This window comes from Nelusetta ayraudi, unplaced genomic scaffold (genome assembly GCF_046127955.1).
Source record: "Nelusetta ayraudi isolate G7.1 ecotype Tasmania unplaced genomic scaffold, CSIRO-AGI_Nayr_v1 ptg000050l, whole genome shotgun sequence".
Taxonomy (NCBI): Eukaryota; Metazoa; Chordata; class Actinopteri; order Tetraodontiformes; family Monacanthidae; genus Nelusetta; species Nelusetta ayraudi.
In genome coordinates, this window is record NW_027466100.1 from 2,413,097 (window position 1) to 2,432,061 (window position 18,965).

The following is an 18,965-nucleotide window of genomic DNA, read 5'->3' on the forward strand; positions in this document are numbered from 1 at the left end:
TGTGACAGCAGGGTGGAAGTCCTGCTGCCCAGGAAAAGGCTGTAGTGGTTGGCTTATTATTCTTGCAGTGGTGCGATGATGGTGAGAATGCTCATGGTTTGTAGTTGTTAAATCCAAAGGTGGCCCGTCATGACAGGATGTTGTAGAGGCTCTGGAACATAGCTGCTGTGTGTCAGGATGCTCACTTGAAGCTTCAAGGTAGGGTTGTTGTATGGAAGAACGCTCAGAGGACAGACTGGTCTGTGTGGCCTGGCTGGATTTGGGCCTTACAGGCCGTGGTGTAGGCAGTAAACAACCAGGAGATGGCGGCAGAGAGCGAAGGCCACTGGGTGCAGGTCGCGAGGGAGGATTATTAGGCTGATTTAATGGGATGTTATGCTCACATAACATGTCTTGCAATTCTTTAACCACAGCAGGAGGATTTGGACGTATACAAGGTGGTGGGGGCTCATCGGCTGAGTCAGGGTCCAGGGAAACTGATGAACAGGAGGAAGGAGAATATGACTGTCTCTCAACCTTCTCCCCCAGGGCCTTAACCGCTTTTCCCAAATCCAAAATGAGACCTTTAATCTGCTCAATTTCTGCTCTCAGAACTGCCATATCCATGTTTCCAGCTTCGTCCCGTCTTTCTCTTTCATTAGCAGCACTGGAGAGTTTGAGAGGTAATGCAACTTGTTCATCCGTAGCCAAATTTCTCTCAGCTGAAGGTGTGTGTATCTGGACAAGGAGGAGGTCGGGATTTTCCTCAGGAAGTGTAGTTATAGGAAGGCAGCTGCTTCTGGGAAGTTAAAAACAGGACAACACTTTTTTTTTTTTTTTTTTTTTTTACTGTAATCACAAAACCTAACAACGCATTGCACAGAAGCATGTGATTTGGGAAAAAGCAAATGTTTTGTCAAAACAAAGTTTAAAGTGTGACATTTTATCACTTAATGCCACTTACATTGTTCATTATATTATAATAGTAAATCTCTTGCAGAAATGTTGGCCGTTTTTTATTGACAAGGGTCAGTGGTCGTGTGAGCCGTTCGGAAATGGCAGATGTTAACCGAATACTTGCAGTGTTGATATTGTGAAGCTCTTACATTGGTATGTGGAATCCTCGTGACTACAGAGTACGAGTTAACAGTTACAAAATGATTCACACATCTCAGTCATGCACACATTCTTTTGTAATGTTTCCATCGATGCATCACTTCTGGTTATGGTTTTAAATGTTCTCAGAGCATTGCACCCCACTCTATTAAAATAGACATGACAATGTGAGTGAGACGAAATGCACCGAACCAGCGGCTGATGTGGGCCACCGCTTGTGACCAATTTAGTTGAAAACCTGTAGAGTTGTATCTAAGACACATTCACATGACTGCTGTTGACTTTTACATGAACATAAACTAGAGCTGTATATACAGTAAAGAATTAATAAACCACTAGCTGTGGTTTCCCCGTGTGCGTCCTCTCCCAGAAGTCAAAGTGATGAAAGTTGATGCAGTCAAAAGGACACTAGACAAAAGGGACACTTTCATCATGGCTGAACACTTGCTGTGTGTCATCATCCTCGTCTGTAAGTTGAACATCTTTTAGATCCTTTGAAAATTATTAATAACTTATTATAATGTGTTTATAATGATGTTTATAATTAATTAATGTTTGTTTGTTTTATCGTTCTCTTTCTGTAAAAATGGAAATGAAAGCAAAAAAAGAAAAAAGAACATCTTAAAGTCACAGTACAGTATTTTGCAATGTTTAGTGGAACCGCTTGATTAAGAGACTAAAGGCTCTGTGTTTTGTTCTTAATTTAATTTTGATCTTTCTAACTTTTGAGGTAAAAATATAATTATTATTTATAATATATTTTCAGCAGGTTTTATTTTCTGCGTTGAAACTAAATCCTCCATCCTGAGTGAGTAAAACTCATATCCCCTCGTGACTATTTATTAATTGGGAGTGCAGAGTGGGGAGTGCAGAGTGGCTGAATGCTCAAAGACTTGAAATTCATGAGTTTGTGCTCTGTCGTCGAGTTCAATAATCAGTTAAAAAAACTGTTTCAGCTCTTTTGCCGCCTGCAGTGACAATGAATACTCGGAACATGTCAGAGACAGAGAGTCAGTCACACTGAGGTGTCAGCCACCTCCGTCTGTGTCTGCTCCTCAATGTTATTTTTACACTGTGAAGGGAGGATCCTCTACACTGTGGCCTTGTGTGGAGACACTGAGAGGATGTGAGCTGCTCCTGATGTCACAGCAGAGTTCACCTGCTTAAGTTGAAGTCAAGTGTTTCTACACTGTGAAGCTTGGACATGTGGATAATCCCTCCAATCACAGTGACACACAAGTCATGATGATATAAAGTGAGTGACTGTAGTGATTTCTCATTTGGTTTTAGATCAATACATATATACATACATGCATACATACGTACACACACGCAGCCGTGTTTTTAATCTATGTCTTTATATTGTGACTGTGTGCTGCTGCCCAACTAGTCTCTCTATATAGCAAAAATGTTGTATCATGTTATAATTAAGGAAATATTTTTAAATCTGCTTTCAATACCATGTGGTAGTGTACCCCACTCCTGCAACATAACATGAGCGTATCATTCTTTCCTGCAGGTGATAAACCAAAGATCAGTCTTCAGTATTTTCCTGGGATGAACATATTAGTTTTGTGTTCACTTCCTGGATCTGCAAACAGTGACACAACCTGCAACCTGTATTTTGGAGATGAAGCTTTTCCACACCTGACGTCAAACATTATGAGCTTGGGAACCAAAATGAATCAACAGTGGTTCTGTCAGTTCTCTGTTTCCAACAGAAATCTTCTGAGACTTAACTCAACTCAACAAAACCACGCCCGCTGTGACTATCGTTTGGGAAGTGATCCTGGCGTCTTGTCTCCTCGTAGCGAAAGATACAACTTGGCAGGTAAATGAAAGTTGAACTGACTACAAACACACACAAAAAAAAACTGCTTTCGTGTTTTCGACCCAAATGTTTCAGTTCTGCCCCAAGTGAGAGGTGTTAACCAATTAGAGTCAGCCCCAATTCCACTGGCCAAAAAGCGTGGTGATGTCCCGCTACTAATCGGCATTTGGTGGTAGTGGAATCTGCTCACCGAGCCGCGCTGTTCCGACAAAATGGGTCAAACAACCCGGCAAGCGACCTGGGTGATAATCGGCTCCGATCGGCTCCGCACCGAATTGGGCGATGGAATTGGGACACCCGGGACAACACCACCTTTTTTAACCTGCCGCTCGGGATGACGTTGAGCGTAACGTGCGCTAAATCATAATATCGCACCAGTAGCGGCGTACATCAAGCGCTGATGCAAAAGTTTTCGACCACGTTCCATCAGCGCTCGGTCATTGTTCGTTGTCCTCTGGCTGTTTCGCCCGCTGCTCGCGCACAAAATGGACCAGACGCCGAAACAATCGCTGCACGGCGGGAAGCGGCAGGCGGAGGTGCGCGCCGCTTCGAGTCTGGCGTAAACGACGTCATCGTTCCACTCCAGCCAAAAGTGACCAACAACTAAGAACACTGGCCACCGCCGGACTCTTGAATTCTGTAGAACTTCGTCATGCGATCTCAGCGCGATGACGTCAGCAGACACGCAGCGGTGAAAGCGGGGGGGGTGCAGCTTGCCGGCGGGGGTGACACCCCCCGCTGGGTTTGGTGCGTGGAGACGGGACTCAATGCCGATCGATTCCGCGACGTCCCGCGTCCAAAAACACGGTGACATCCCGCTAATTTCAGTAGAACAGAGGCTGTGGGATAATGACACTGTGCCCCCAGACTCAGTCAAGTTTTTACAGGTACACATTTTGGTACAGGAGTTCAGGAAGTTTGTCATTTGTAATGTCTTCCTATTACTCAAGTTAGTATCAATATACTAAATCACATTAAATGAAAAGACAGCCGACCAACACCGATGTAGTTACGTACTCCATGCTTTATTCTTGCTGTAGAGAGAGAGGGTGTACCTGAACCCTGCACGTAGTTGTGCGTTTACCGCGCGCCCCCCCTGGTGGTATGACTGACTAATTACACCAATACATCACATCATCGTTGTCTTTTCAAATTCCTGTCCTGTTTGTGTTCAGGTTTAAATGAATGAAAAACAAATTTAATGGTAGCAACTGAATGGGTGAAATCCTGTTGTTGTTTTTTTTGTTTTTTTTAATGCAGATATTGTGGAGAGTGAATTAAGTAGAGTGACCACACAACCAGTACTGACACAGACTATAGGTAAAACCAGCTGCACGGTGCCACACAGGATAGCAGAACACAAAACTTCAGTGGAAGGTGTTAATCAGCCCAGTGTCTCCTCCTTTGAAACTCCTGCACCGGGTAACATAACCACGGATGCTTCAAATATGATGCTCAAAAAGAATGATTTATTATATTGGTCACCCTACAAGTAATTGCTCTCATTTGTAAGAACTCGAGATGTTCATTTGTCTTAGGTATTCTGACTTTGGATTCCCAGAACACAGAGATTGACCCAAAAGTTACTGTACCCACAGGTAAGACAGACAGACAGACAGACAGACAGACAGACAGACGAGTCGACTAAAGGGTTGAGAACGTTTGAGTGTCAGGACTTCTGTGAGTCGTATCTGTATTCAGCAGGTTTGCCTCTTGGTAGCACTACCAGTTTCTTTGCCACTTCTCCAACACTTTTCAGAACATCAGGTGAAAATCAGTATCACTTTCTAAATGACTCACATTTCCCTTTTTCACAGCTGGAAAAAAAAAAAAACTTGAGAAAAGCTGTTCCGAGTGAACGGTACATGGGCCACCCTGCATATCCTCACAAAGCACATGGATTACTGTGATTTCTATTCTGAATTTGCACAGTGCTTATGTATTTTGGAATCTCAAGATTTGGCCAATCAAGTTACAGTTTATCAAGCATTAAAGCTTCTTAGATCACATTGTACAATTAATATTATTAGATAATAATAATCATGTAAATATTAATGATAATGCTATACTGTTCTATAATTCTGTAATATTAAGTTTTTTAAGGTCATTTAATTTACATCATTTTAAAGATTAAACAAACCATTTCAAATTCAAATACAAACAACTTGTATTCAGTCACTAATTGCACAATTTTTGACCCAGACGTTAAGTAGCTTATTCAGTAAGTAAGTGATGAATGGGAAAATAAATGTGTTAGGAAGAAATCAGTGATCACTTTAGGCAGGTGCTACAATGCAGAAAGAGCAGCTTAGAAAAGATGGCGCAATGGGACTGGATGAGAAGACCTAGGAATACAGGGAAGTTAATGAGATTGTTTTTTCCATTTTGCTTTCTTTTTGTGTTCCACATTTACAGTAATCTGACTTTGTTACAGTTCCCACTAAGCTGGAAGAACTGTACCCATAACAATCGATACGAGAGGTATTGGACCTACAGAAGTTAAAGGCATCATCCAGATCGGCCTTCCAGTTTGGCTCAGGCAGATCAAAACAACTGTATTTAACTGTATACAACTATATTTGAAAATGATTTCAAATATTTAATGTATTGCCTTATTATTCATGGCATTGGGCATTTTTGGGTCAAGGTGTAATCTTGTTAGCTTCTTTCTTTGTTTGCTTTGTGTTGGAAGTGCCACTGACAACCAATTGTATGTTCCTGAACAGAAAACCTAATATGGAAAGTGATCGCAGGTGTGGCATGTTTTGGAGTAGCTGTGTGCATAATGCACACAGCGTTATGCTGTGTTATATGTTTGGGATGGCGACTAGCTAGAATGAGTAAGTCGATTACTACTAATAATAACAATAGTGCTAATAATGATGATGATGATGATGATGATGATGATGATGAAAATGAAAGCTCATTCCGACTATCACAACTGTGTAGGAATCCATTTGAGAGGGTTCATGTCCCATTCAGCACTAACATATGAACTCATGGGGGAAAAAAGTATTTTTTTCAGAGATGTAAGTTTGGTTCATGTTTGACATCGTGCCTTCTTGTTTTCTCTCTCTGTCTCCTTTTCTAGAGAAACGATTTTATGAGAGGTAACACAAATAATTTTAATTTTGACAATGGCAACTCATCGCTATGAAGTTGTTCACGGACTCATTCGTCTTCTCTTCTTCTGTCTTTACAGGACAAACACAGCTGCCAGTGAGTAATTTGAAAATCTTTTCAATTATCATGACACCCTTTGAATTTTGCTAACGCAGAGTGTAGCAGTTTACGTCATGTTCTGCTCTGCAGATGACTCCAGTTGCATGAGCAACCTTGAACCCAGTGGTAATGATGGTACACTTCATTTGTAACGGCACTGTAACGTTGTTGCCATGAATAAAAACAATAACGTTTGAACATCATGTTTTCTTCAGATCGTGTTGGATCCACAGTGAGTTCCCCTCAGGACATCTGTTGGTCAGACACTGCTTTTTGAAGTCATACTTATACTTCTATGTTATTCTGAGTTGAGGGCTGAATTGTTGAAAATATCCATGCAGATTTTTTTTTCTTGACCATCTATTATCCCTGTTGAATTATATAGGGCTAAAAGTATTTTTGTAAAATAAATTTCTGATTTGAAAACTTTATGACGTGCTCAAGGCACTCATTTTATGTTCACTTTTGCATGTACAAACAAAGTACAGCTAAAGATGTGAATTTGGTTATTTTTACATTATGGTGACACTAGTTACCTTGGTGGATCCATTTTGAAAACCCACTCATTTACTTGCCATTGTTTTCTTTCTTCTCCAGACCGAGGTGGAACATAATGTGCAGTCTTGTGAAAATACACCAAGACAAAAGAATTCTGTTGAAAACGACATCAGACCACATCAAACTCACATTGTACCTTGTCTCTCATGTTCTTGGGAATTAGCATATGTGCCGGGGTTTAATCATGTTGTTGTTAAGGCAGATGTGGTTGTCTCCGGCCAGGTTTACTTTGCTAATTTGTCATATCATATGTTAATAATATGTTTTAAAAAAATGCTCATATTTTCTCAGAATATTGTTTTTTCTGCTTTAATCCAAATGCTTTCTTGTTGTAACCTGACACATGAGTCACACGAGTCCATGAGAGGTTTCCTAAATCTGTTGGACTTGAAAAAAAGAAAAAAAAAACTATCAAAAAAAACTAGCAAGTAAAAATATAACAAAACTTTACCCACTGGTCTGACTTACTCTTACTTACTTGGTATAAACTCAGGAGGTTCTTGTCCTTTTCCTCCTTTAGAGTGAAGACAGTCACACTTGCAAAGTTAAATGGTTTTACTGGTAGAAAAAAAAAATACATCTTCAAAAGGCACAGGCCTCTTTTGCTTTGGAAAGGAAAGATAGCGGCATGTGGACAAAAAGAAGTGAAAAAACAGAATTGAAAGAGTTGAAAGTAAGGATAAAGCATGAAGTTACACCAAGGGCACCTTGGAATGAAAATGGGATCTAAAGTTGTATTGCACTCAAAATCATAACATGGAAATCACGGAACAATGCGTATCAAATTACACTATGAAACTTAATTTAGCTTAACAGCTTAACAGCTCTGACATGACATGACAGGAACACTATACAAACTCAAATATTAAATACATAGGTATGTATGTAAAGATATGGACAAGTTTGTTGATATTTGAAAGACCAGTGCTTGTATTTATCAATCCTTTTTTAGTCAGAGTCTGAATTGCTTTATTCAGTGCGTTTGCAAAAGACTGTATACCATGTCGTTCTGTATTCTCTGGTCGGGCACATCATTGATGGTTTGGTAAACATGGTATTCCCCTCCATTCTACAGGGAGAGAAGATAATGGTAAGAGTTTTCATGCACTTTTGAATTGATACAGGAAATAAAGAAACACTTAATGTGGTGACTCTTACATCTTGACTGTTTTTATCCACTGCCTTGGTATCTGTAATAAGAAAGAATCCAGTGAAGGAGTTAACTGGAGTTTGTAACAGCATGGCAGGAAAGTCATGAAAGTATTGATGAACTAAACTATATCACAACCTGCTGGTGCATCAGTAACTTCATGTCCTCTTTCACTGCATCCATCAATCTCCTCTTTAGTCTGATTCTAGCTCTCCTTCCTGGCACTTCCAACCTCAGTGTTCACCACTGCTTTCTACACATTTCCTTTCATTCCTGATAATCCTCTTTTGTTTCTTTCTTGCTGACTTTTTGTCCAACTTGTTTGTTTGTTAAGCTGTTGACTCAAAGTAGTTACAATCCTGGACCTTCTTGATCTCCTCCGCCTGCTCCCCGCTCAGACTACAGATCACAATTTCGTCTGCAAACATCAAGGTTGATCTTTCATGCAGCCCTGCCTTCACTTTAAACTCCTCTATTACACCTACAGAACACACTGCCACTGCTCTATGTGGTGTCGTGGTGGTAAGAGGGGCCATTTGTCACAGATTGGCAGACACACTTCCATCAGTTTAAACCAAAGCAGCTGTGGCTAAATATAAAGTTAAAAAAAAAAAAAAACAAGTGTGACTTTGGCTGGAAAAAACAATGTTTTCTCTGTGAGTTCTTAGAGCACCTCCGAGATGTTTTTTGTTTTTTAATATAATGTTCAACTAAAAAAAACTGCAGATGTAAAAAGAGTTTGCTTTAATTTTAGACGACTAAGGAAATAAATAACATGTAAAAGAAATAAAAATACAAAGTGTAGATAAAATACAATTCAAAACACTCATCAAAAGCACGCAAAGGCTGTGTCTCAATTCAGGGTCTGCATCCTTCGAAGGATGCGTCCTCCATCGGAAGGCGGGTCCTTCGGACGATCTGGCCAAGGAGGACGATACCCCACCCGCCACCCCGGTAACCAAATGGGACGGTCTAGCCTTCGGCGTATTTCCTGGTTCCGTTCACTCCTGCTGGCCAACCCCAGAAGTGACGTTTTTATAGCATCAAGCTAACCATTGGTTCGCCATCCAACCATGGCGTTGGATGTTCAAATAAGTAAAAACCCTACGGTAAAAACTTAATGTTTAACGTGAAATTTAAATACTTCAATTTATATGTTGTGTCTTTGCCAGTAGATGCCGCCATTTCAGCTGACTTCCCAGGATCCCAGGATGCTTTGCGTGCTGCTGCTGAGCATCCTACAGAAGGACGCGAAGGATAGTAGCAGTGCATCCTTCGAATCGGCTAAAAGTAGGGCGCATTTCAAGGGAGCATTTGGAGCGTCCTTTGAATTTTAGTGAATTGGGACAAGCCTGTGGGCAGTGCTATGACGTAACTGGCCTTCAAATGCAGGCTTCGAAGGATGCAGACCCTGAATTGAGACAGTGCCAAAGGCAAATTTATTTTTGAAGTGAACTTCTCTCACCAGAACAATAGACTTCAATAGGCACCATTGCATCAATAGTCTGATTTTTACCAGGAGGTACCTTATAATAACATGAGGTGTGAGAAAAAAGAGAGAAAATCAACACTTATCAACACTCACACTATATTTGTGATAAATTGAAATATATGTGTGTTTTAAATGTCTATGAATGTTGCAGGTTATGGGATTTTATTATCATTATTATTATTATTATTATTGTTGTTGTTACTATTGTTATTATTATTATTATTCTTACCACTCTTCTACTGTCAACAACGTCCATGTCAATAGAGTCACCTGCAAAACAGAAGATACACTGAACCTGAACACCTTGGTTCGCTGACATAAATCTAAATTTAGTTTAGTGACTTCTGTATGATCTTTACAGAAAATTCACTTACTGGATACATTTCCACGTTTCCTTTAAAAAAAAACAAAAAAAAAACACTGTGTCATCACTGTGTCCTCTATAGAAAAAACTCTTCTTACATTAATTTCAATAAACATTAAATCTCATGTGACATTCATTTCATTTTCTATCAATCACTTCCATTTGAAGTATAAGGAAATAAAAGTGCTAAGAAATCGTCATTTAGCTTATTTCACATTTTATGTCTTACCTTTTGTTAAAACAACTTTCTGAAAGAAGAGAGTTGGAGAGAGGGGCACAATGTCAGAGTTGCACCAGTGGAAAAGTTAATAATGATTCTTTCTTTTTTTTTCACTTTATTAATTAAAAAAATATGATAACTGAGGATTTGGTGGCTAAACCAAAAATGTGTTCATTAACGTCTCCCTTAACTGTGATGAAAAGGCATGAAGGTTCTGTTTAACTTACCCTTCTTTATGAATAGCCATCCCAGGAAACTGACACCAACAGCAACTCCAAAAAATGTCACACATGCTATGATCTTGATAATGTTGTCTGTTGAAGAAGACACAAATATTTGTCAGTTTCACCTCCAGTGGAAAAGCACTTGAAGAAACAGCACAACATGAACAACAGAATGGCCACATCAGTAAGATCAAAAGCAATGATTCATGCTTAGTTTCTTATGAAGTGTTCACTTTCAATAACAAAAATGACATATATTGCATATGTTTAACAAAGGCAACCACGGTTATTCTCCTCTAACAACACAGTCACTCTATCTCCCTCTCTGTCTCTCTCCCTCCCTCTGTTGTATGTATATATAACAGGCAAACCACCTCAAGACATATACAACAATATTCACACACACTAATTATCTTGATGAACTTTTTGTCCTACTTAGAAGACAAGGCTGTGGGCTTTCAGGCAATGCTGGGTCTGACTCATGATTTCAATGTCGACACTGCAGTTAAGGCTGAGACTTTGTGCACTGTCACACTACTTCCACACTATCTAGTGTAAAGATAGTCATTTTTACTACTTTACAACTCTCTGGAGGAGCTCAGTTTCATAAGAAGGCAGGAATATGAAAAAAAATGAATGGAGATCAAGAAGTTTGAAGCAACAAAAGTTTAATTGTTCAATGCACCAGGATAAACAGCCCTACCTTTCAATAAAGTGTGGGTTGATGATGTCCCCAACTGTACTTGGACTGTAGAGCTGGTTTTGCTTGTAGTCTGTGTCAGTGATGGTTGTGTGGAGGTCCTTCTTGATTCACTCTCCACAATATCTATATACAAATGATCTGCTGAGACTTCCACATTCACTATATCTATCTCATATATCTGTATTCAAAAGAAGGAATTTCACACTGTAATGATAGATATCTGACGCCCCTACTTGTCACTGAAGTGGTGAGTAATGGTGTCCACTGCTGTACTTGGACTGTAGAGCTGGTTTTGCTTGTAATCTGCGTCAGTGATGGTTGTGTGGAGGCCCTTGTTGATCCCTTCTCCACAATGCCTACATTGACAGAGGAAGAATTAAAGTGTGAAAGTGGCCAATATTGAGTCTGCCATCAATGCCGCAATTTCATCATTAAAGCTTTGTCAAAATTCTGCTGTCTTGGTCTGAACTAATATGTTGAAATATTCATTTTAAAATTGTATTAATTTGAAACAAATTTTAAAATGTATTTAACACTGGTGGGTAAACCAGTCAACACTTGAATCTGTTAATTATGGATAAAAGAGAAAATGCAGTGACAAAACATAATTCACATTCAGAACAAATTCATTGAATCTCATAAGAATCAGAACAAGTTAGCTGTGAATCTACTCTCATGAAATGTGGCTGCCTTGAGGGGAAAAAAGTAAATAAAAAACAAACAAACAGCAACACTGAGTGTCTGTGGTCACAGTGGCTTCAGGCTCTTTAGGCTTTAGACTTTGTGCCCTGTCATCCTATCTAGTGTAAAGATGGGTTTGTCATTTTTCCGACTTTAGAACTCAATGACTAAGCTCAGTTTCATTCATTTAGTTGTTCAATGCACCAGTCTAAACAGTCCTACCTTTCACTGGAGTGTTGGGTGATGATGTCCCCAACTGCACTTTGGCTGTAGAGCTGGTTTTGATTGTAGTCTGTGTCAGTGATGGTTCTGTGGGGGCCCTTCTTGATTCCTTCTCCACAATGACTACATTTACAAAGAGAGAATTTCATACTGTATCATAATTCCTTTCAATTTAAGCTTCATAATAACCTAAAACTGAGGAGTTGGTGACATGACAAACAATGATTAAGTACAACCAGCAGTTTTTCTGCCTCTGATGCTGCAATATCATCAAAACTGAGCCAAATACATTGTTTTCTCGGTCTGAACTGGGTTGTCTGCACTACAGCCAATAAATCCTCAGCAGTTTATGTCGTCATGTAATGTTTCACTTACCCGCCAAGTTGTATCGTTCACTACGAGGAGACAAGGTGTTGGGATCACCTTTCAAACTGTAATCACAGCTGGCGTGGCTTTGTTGAGGTGAGAGTCTCAGCAGGTCATTGATTGAGACATAAAACTGACAGAACCACTTATTATCCATTCTGCTTCTGTAACTTAATTTTGCCCTCTGGACGGTTGCATCTCCAAAATACAGGTTACAGGTTGTGTCTTTGATTGCAGATCCAGGCAGAGAACATGTAAAGACAACATCTCTACCAGGAGAATGGTGAACACTCAACTGAGGTGGTCCACCTACAGAATGAATTCAAAAGTTGATGAAATACAAAGAGGTATTTCACTGCATGTCCTGTTATGTTGCTGCAAAGTGAAAAGCTTCATGTTTTTGTACATCATAAAACAGTTCATATATTTTACCTTAAACCTAAAGTTATTATTTAAATGAATAATTACCAGAATAAAATATAAACACAATACAATGATTTTCCATTGCACAATAATATACAACAGTATTGGGAATACAGTCACTCACTATCTATCATCATGACTTGTGCGTCACTGTGAGCAGAGGGATAATCCAGATGTCCAAGCTTCACAGTGTAGAAACACTTGACTTCAACTTGAGCAGGTGAACTCTGCTGTGACATCAGGAGCAGCTCACTTCCTCTCAGTGTCTCCACACAAGACAACAGTTTAGGGGCTCCTCCCTTCACAATGTAAAAATAACATTGAGGAGCAGACACAGACGGAGGTGGCTGACACCTCAGTGTGACTGACTCTGTCTCTGAGATGGTCCGAGGATTCACTGTCAGTGTGGGTGCAGCTTCAACAGGACCTGAAGGAAGAACACACATTTTTGATTTTGTTCTGTTTTTAAACAGCAGAATCAACTGTAACTGCAGAGAACTAACTCTTACATTTTAAATATCTGAACATCCAGCCACTCTGCACTCTCCACTCACCCTTTAAAAAGGTTAAATTCACAATTTACTCACTCTGTATGTACATGGACTGCGTGCTACTGTGTGAAGAAGGAGAAAATACATCTCCCTTCCTTACAGCGTAGAAACACTTGACTTTAATCTCAGCAGGTGAACTTTGACCTGACTTGACCAGAAGCTCAGATCCTGTCAGTGTCTCCCAACAAGAGGAACTCTGGACAGATTCTCCTCCTTCAATAATAAAATAACACTGAGGCACAGGAGCAGATGATGGAGGATGACAGTTGAGTGTGACTGAGTGAGTCTCTGCTGAGATCACTGGTGGATACAAAGTCAGTTGAGGTGGAGGATCTGAAAATGAGATAGACATGCATATACTGCGGAATTATAGAAATATATACAGTTCATACTTGTAAAAGACTCCATCACATTGTCCATTTATTCATTACAGCACCTCTAGGGGGGTCTAGATACTGAGCTTGAGTTTCTATGCAGAAAATAAAACCTGCTAAAAAAAACAAAAATAAAAAAAACAAACACACACACACACACACACACACACACACAAATTGAAAAAAAATAGTAATTGTAATTTTCCCTCAACAGTTGGAAAGATCAAAATTATATTAAGATCAAAACCTGGCGCCTTACATCACATTGTATATTGTGCATTCAAGCCACTCTGCACTCTGCACTCATTCTTGCAATAAACAAATAAATAGTCATTAACTGACAGAAGTTTTACTCACTCTGTATGTAGATGGACACCATGTTACTGTATGAAGAATGAAAATATACATCTCTGTTCCTTACAGCGTAGAAACACTTGACTTTAACCTCAGCAGGTGAACTTTGACCTGACTTGACCAGAAGCTCAGATCCTGTCAGTGTCTCCCAACAAGAGGAACTCTGGACAGATTCTCCTCCTTCAATAATAAAATAACACTGAGCCACAGGAGCAGATGATGGAGGATGACAGTTGAGTGTGACTGAGAGAGTCTCTGCTGAGATCACTGGTGGATACAAAGTCAGTTGAGGTGGAGGATCTGAAAATGAGATAGACATGCATATACTGCGGAATTATAGAAATATATACAGTTCATACTTGTAAAAGACTCCATCGCATTGTCCATTTATTCATTACAGCACCTCTAGGGGGGTCTAGATACTGAGCTTGAGTTTCTATGCAGAAAATAAAACCTGCTAAAAAAAAAAAAAAAAAAAAAAACACACACACACACACACACACACACACAAATTGAAAAAAAAATAGTAATTGTAATTTTCCCTCAACAGTTGGAAAGATCAAAATTATATTAAGATCAAAACCTGGCGCCTTACATCACATTGTATATTGTGCATTCAAGCCACTCTGCACTCTCCACTCATTCTTGCAATAAACAAATAAATAGTCATTAACTGACAGAAGTTTTACTCACTCTGTATGTAGATGGACACCATGTTACTGTATGAAGAATGAGAATATACATCTCCCTTCCTTACAGTGTAGGAACACTTGACTTTAACCTCAGCAGGTGAACTTTGACCTGACTTGACCAGAAGCTCAGATCCTGTCAGTGTCTCCCAACAAGAGGAACTCTGGACAGAGTGTACTCCTTCAATAACTAAATAACACTGAGGCACAGGAGCAGATGATGGAGGCTGACAATTGAGTGTGACTGACTGAGTCTCTGCTGAGATCACTGGTGGATGCACTGTCAGTTGAGGTGAAGGTTCTGGAAAGGCAGAGACAAGATGGACACAGTTTTTGTAATTATGGTCACGCTGCTAACAGGCTGTATGGCATTATAGCACCAATGAAAGGCTCAGATACGGACCTTCACATTGAGTCTTGCAAGGAAAATCTGTTGAAAATATGTGAACATGGTAAATATGTTTTATTTAGAAAAGGTATATTGGTATCTTCTACTTAGTTTGGAAATAATTGTTTCTTTCAGGGTTAACGACACAAAGATTTTTGCGAAGTTCCCAGATTTTTTGTGGCCCTTAATTTCAACAAAAAAAATAAAGAAAAGAAAATTTGAAAACCACTAGAGCCAACTGTTTTACAATTCATAAAAGTCACAGTGCAACAGTTATTAGAATATTTTTTGGAACAAAGAACAAAAAAAGAAAAGCTGGGATTGACAGTGAGGCTAAACAATAATATAGCAAGGCTGTAAGAAATAGAATTTATTAACAATTTCAGATAATCTAACAAAGGTTAAACTTACACATGAGGATGACAAACAGCAGACACTTGGCCATGATGAAGCTGCCACTACATGCTAGACTGATAGTCTGACTGATCCAATGTCTTCTGACCTCTCTGTCTGAGAGAGAATGCACACAGGAAAACCACAGAGTGACGCTGAAGTTCTCTCACTGAAATGCAGAACAGAAGCTGTTATGCCCATAAAAGAACTGTACGTTTAATGGCCCCACTCACATAATGAATACAGTGTCTCAGAAGATTTGCAACTAATGATGTGTCCACATTTAAAAGACAAGAAATTTTGATGCTTTCTTTCCTGTCAGGGGAAAGAAAGCCCCCCCTAAAGTGAACATTTCACTGTTCCTCTTCTCTTAAGGTCACCGTGACATTGCCTTAAAAGTAGGCAAATTATTTCTGGTTCTTCATATTTAAAAGGAAGTGCTCCTTGTGGTAGTAAAACAACAGCTATTGACAGCAGAAGTTCTCTCATGGCTTAAAAATGGTGGATAAACTATAAAGAATGTAGGAGATATAGAGCAGATCTGATACTGAATGTATTCAGAAACACATATACAAGTAGCATACTAACCACTGTCTTCCAGTACAGCTGTAACTTTAGCTCCTTCTCCAGCTGCCTCTGTTCCTCATTTGCCTCCATCTCTGTCACTTTATGCAAAGTGTAATTATTATGATGATGAAAATAATAACATCCCACCAGCATCATCGTTGTCATCACTGCATTCATCATTGCACCTTGGCATTCAGATAGTTAACATTAATGTTAGCCTTGATCAATCTGTAATAACTTTATCCAAGAATGTTTTGCAAAATATCAAGTTTGGCTTCTTGTGGCTTGTCAATCACCACACTGCACACACTTTGTTATCATCATAACAAATTAAAAACGAAAACAAATTATTTAGACCTCACAGTTGCAATGGTGTGAAAACGAAACGACTGACGGCAGGATGTCAGATCGCTGCAACAGTCTTGGTAGAACGCCTATAAATATTCATTTCATGGCCGCAACATGCAACTCACTCAAAGGATCATATACAGGGGTTTGTTTGAGCTGCTACCTTGTAAACAAATAGAATATATGCTTGCAATTGTCCTACAATTCACAGAATTCCAAAAACATCAGTTAACTAATGCATTGTGTTTTACAAATACACAAAGTGCATTTGTAAAACCTGGCATGGCGCAACAACAGCCCCCCACTACACCTCCAGACACCCTCACCATACACAAGCCCCCCAACACACAGTGTTTAAAAACAACAACAACAACAACAACAACAACAACAACAACAACAACAAACACATAATATCAGTACAAAACGTCTTCTTTTTTTTTAAACCAAGTACAAAACAATTACGTTTCAGATACAAAAAAGACTTGGCACAAACATTCTGCCGTGCTTGGACCACTCTAGCCGTACTTGTGACCGGTAGAAAGTTTGCAGAAAGTTTTTTTTTTTTCCCTGAAAATTTTGATTTATTGAGACAGGGTTTACTTGTATTATAAGTAGGTTTTGCATTTGTAAAACAAGATTTGGTCGTTTCTAGCTTGTTTTTCTATTTGTAAACCATATTGTGATTAGTCCCGAATTGCAGGACATTTGCAAAACACGTTTTATTTGTGAAAAGAAAAGTGTGGGGACACGTTGCATGTGTGTGTGACACACAGTGTGTCTCTCGTGCGCCTTCTAAGTGTAAGTCAAGGCTTTTATCCTGAAAAGGTGCATAAACCCAATGTAGGATTTAAAGGGTTTAGCATCCACTACAGCCCTGTTTGGAAATGTGCATCAACATTTTAAATATTGACATAAAGGGACAGCGCATAATCGTGATTTCAACATGTCATATTATAGCCGTAGGCTGTCTGTAGAGCAATGACAACTCCAAGTTGGTAACTTTGCGAGCTGGCAGTGGGGACAACACACAGCCAACCACATCTACTCGTTCCCGGGAAAGTTGTTGACCGCCTTCAGTTGCGGCTCACCGTGTCCATAGAAACGTTTCCTCTGAAGCCGTCTAATTAGGGTGCACGTGGTTGATGGATGTCAGCTGCACTCATTTGGCCGGAAACGACCGCATAAAGACGTAGTTTCGGGACCTGCGATTCTGTCGTGCCGATTCGGGCCTTTGGTGACGTTTACAGCTGCTCGAGAGTGGTTTTCTTGAGCACTTTTTTCCCTTTTAAATTAGTCGGTAGTCAGCCATGCCTCCAAAAAAGAAAACGACCGAGGCTGCGGAGCCCCCTGCGGAGCCCCCTGCGCAGCCAACCGGGGAAGAGCCGTCCAAAGACAAGAAAACAGGTGTGAGGGTAGAAGTTAAAAAAAAAAAAAAAAAGAAGGAAGGAAAGAAGGAAAGAAAAGAAAGAAAATGACTAAAATATGAGGCGCTATTGTTCGGTTAAGTGTGTGTCTTGACACTGAATCGATTATTTTGTCAATGTATTTTGTTCAGCTGAGGCTGCGACGCTGCGCTCTAAGCCTTCCTCTCATCCCAAATACGCCGTCATGGTCAAAGAGGCGTTCAAAGCCTTGGATTCACGCAAGGGGGTCACACCCCAGGCCATTCGGAATTATATCAGAAAGACCTACCCGACGGTGGATGTACACAGGCTGACGTACTTGGTCAGTCAAGCCCTGACGAAGAAGTTGGGCTCGGGCGAACTCGTGCGCCTTGAGAACCCCAAACTCCCGAGAGCGAAGAAATACAGGGTACAGGAATTTTATTATTTTATTTTAATTATCATTTCATTTGTTTTGTTTTTTAAAGGTCTCTGAAAGGTATCTTGAAGTATTTCAACTGGTTTCTGTTCATGTGATAAAGCTCGCGCCAAAGTTTAAGGAGGCTAAGCACAAGAGTGAGAACGCAGATCCCAATGTGCAGAAAGAAGCCAAGCCACATAAAGAGGGCGCCAAGAAAAGCGGTAAAGAAGGTACTGTGGATACGACTGGAATTGACATTTGACATTCTTGGCGGGGGGGGGGGATGTAAATGACGCGAGGGGACTTTTTTCTTCTTTTTTTAAAAGGTGGCAAGACGAAGAAATCACTGATCAGTGAAAAAGATCAGCCACAGGTCAGGATGTTTGTACTTTTTTTTTTTTTTTTTTTTTCTAAACTGAATGCAAAACTTTGTTGTTTTTTTTCTTTCTGGCTTACAAAAATGTTCTTTTGCCACCTCAAAATGGGGCCCTAGGAGGAAACCAAGCCAGAGAAGAAGCCAAAGAAAGATGAGGCGGCTGGAACGGCACTGGAAAAAACTGCGGTGACAAAAAAGCCAAGTCGTAAAAAGGATGCAGAAAAATCCCCCCCTTCAGCCAAACCAAGGTCTGTGAAGGCCCCAAAGGCTGGAGCCTCAACTAAGAGCAAAGCAGCCAGCAAGTCTCCCCCTGCTGCCAAAACTGGCAGAGCAAAGAAAAGTGCACAGTAAATGTATAAATTTTAAATGTTTAATTCTTGTTGTGCAATAAAAGGTATTTTTTGAAATGTTTGCATCTCTGAATATTTTTCAATGCAATTGTTTTTAGATTCTGTTTTTTTTTAAATACTAGCCCTCAAATACACAGTACCTGTGCAAGTACCTGCAGAGAATGCTGGTTTAAGAAAATTTGAGTGTTTCAGGGCTTGTGGCCACCTGTTCTCGCTACACT

The 18,965-nt window shown here is 39.8% G+C and overlaps 2 protein-coding genes and 1 long non-coding RNA gene across 24 annotated transcripts in view; 2 read left to right on the top strand and 1 right to left on the bottom strand.

The window, feature by feature from the left end:
* The window catches only part of LOC142895745 (uncharacterized), a 135,398-nt gene extending 119,914 nt beyond the window's left edge, over nucleotides 1-15,484 (bottom strand). For 8 of the 22 annotated variants that reach the window (XM_076036994.1, XM_076036993.1, XM_076036996.1 and 5 more), the window contains exons 1-10: nucleotides 15,319-15,476; nucleotides 14,923-14,949; nucleotides 14,524-14,820; nucleotides 13,834-14,130; nucleotides 13,139-13,435; nucleotides 12,676-12,978; nucleotides 12,138-12,437; nucleotides 11,763-11,885; nucleotides 11,093-11,215; nucleotides 10,860-10,982 (exon numbers count right to left, since the gene is read on the bottom strand). In XM_076036994.1, coding sequence (XP_075893109.1) covers nucleotides 10,860-10,982; nucleotides 11,093-11,215; nucleotides 11,763-11,885; nucleotides 12,138-12,437; nucleotides 12,676-12,978; nucleotides 13,139-13,435; nucleotides 13,834-14,130; nucleotides 14,524-14,820; nucleotides 14,923-14,949; nucleotides 15,319-15,352 — 1,924 coding nt within the window. In that variant the 5' untranslated portion in view covers nucleotides 15,353-15,476. Of the gene's footprint in view, nucleotides 1-7,238; nucleotides 7,776-7,864; nucleotides 8,275-9,236; nucleotides 9,268-9,321; nucleotides 9,383-9,577; nucleotides 9,619-9,722; nucleotides 9,743-9,941; nucleotides 9,961-10,159; nucleotides 10,247-10,859; nucleotides 10,983-11,092; nucleotides 11,216-11,762; nucleotides 11,886-12,137; nucleotides 12,438-12,675; nucleotides 12,979-13,138; nucleotides 13,436-13,833; nucleotides 14,131-14,523; nucleotides 14,821-14,922; nucleotides 14,950-15,318 lie in introns of those variants that run through there. The other 14 variants (XR_012928247.1, XR_012928246.1, XR_012928245.1 and 11 more) reach the window with 14 other exon arrangements.
* On the top strand, nucleotides 2,112-5,550 carry LOC142895954 (uncharacterized). The gene is made up of 4 exons (XR_012928280.1): nucleotides 2,112-2,350; nucleotides 4,187-4,348; nucleotides 4,465-4,524; nucleotides 4,628-5,550. It is a non-coding gene; the product is annotated as an uncharacterized LOC142895954 (long non-coding RNA).
* A 1,933-nt stretch (nucleotides 15,485-17,417) lies between the features above and the next one.
* On the top strand, nucleotides 17,418-18,801 carry h1m (linker histone H1M). The gene is made up of 4 exons (XM_076037080.1): nucleotides 17,418-17,619; nucleotides 17,771-18,027; nucleotides 18,140-18,391; nucleotides 18,512-18,801. The coding sequence occupies exons 1-3, from the start codon at nucleotides 17,523-17,525 to the stop codon at nucleotides 18,278-18,280; spliced, it is 495 nt and encodes a 164-aa protein (XP_075893195.1). The 5' UTR covers nucleotides 17,418-17,522; the 3' UTR covers nucleotides 18,281-18,391; nucleotides 18,512-18,801.
* The last annotated feature ends 164 nt before the right edge of the window (nucleotides 18,802-18,965 follow it).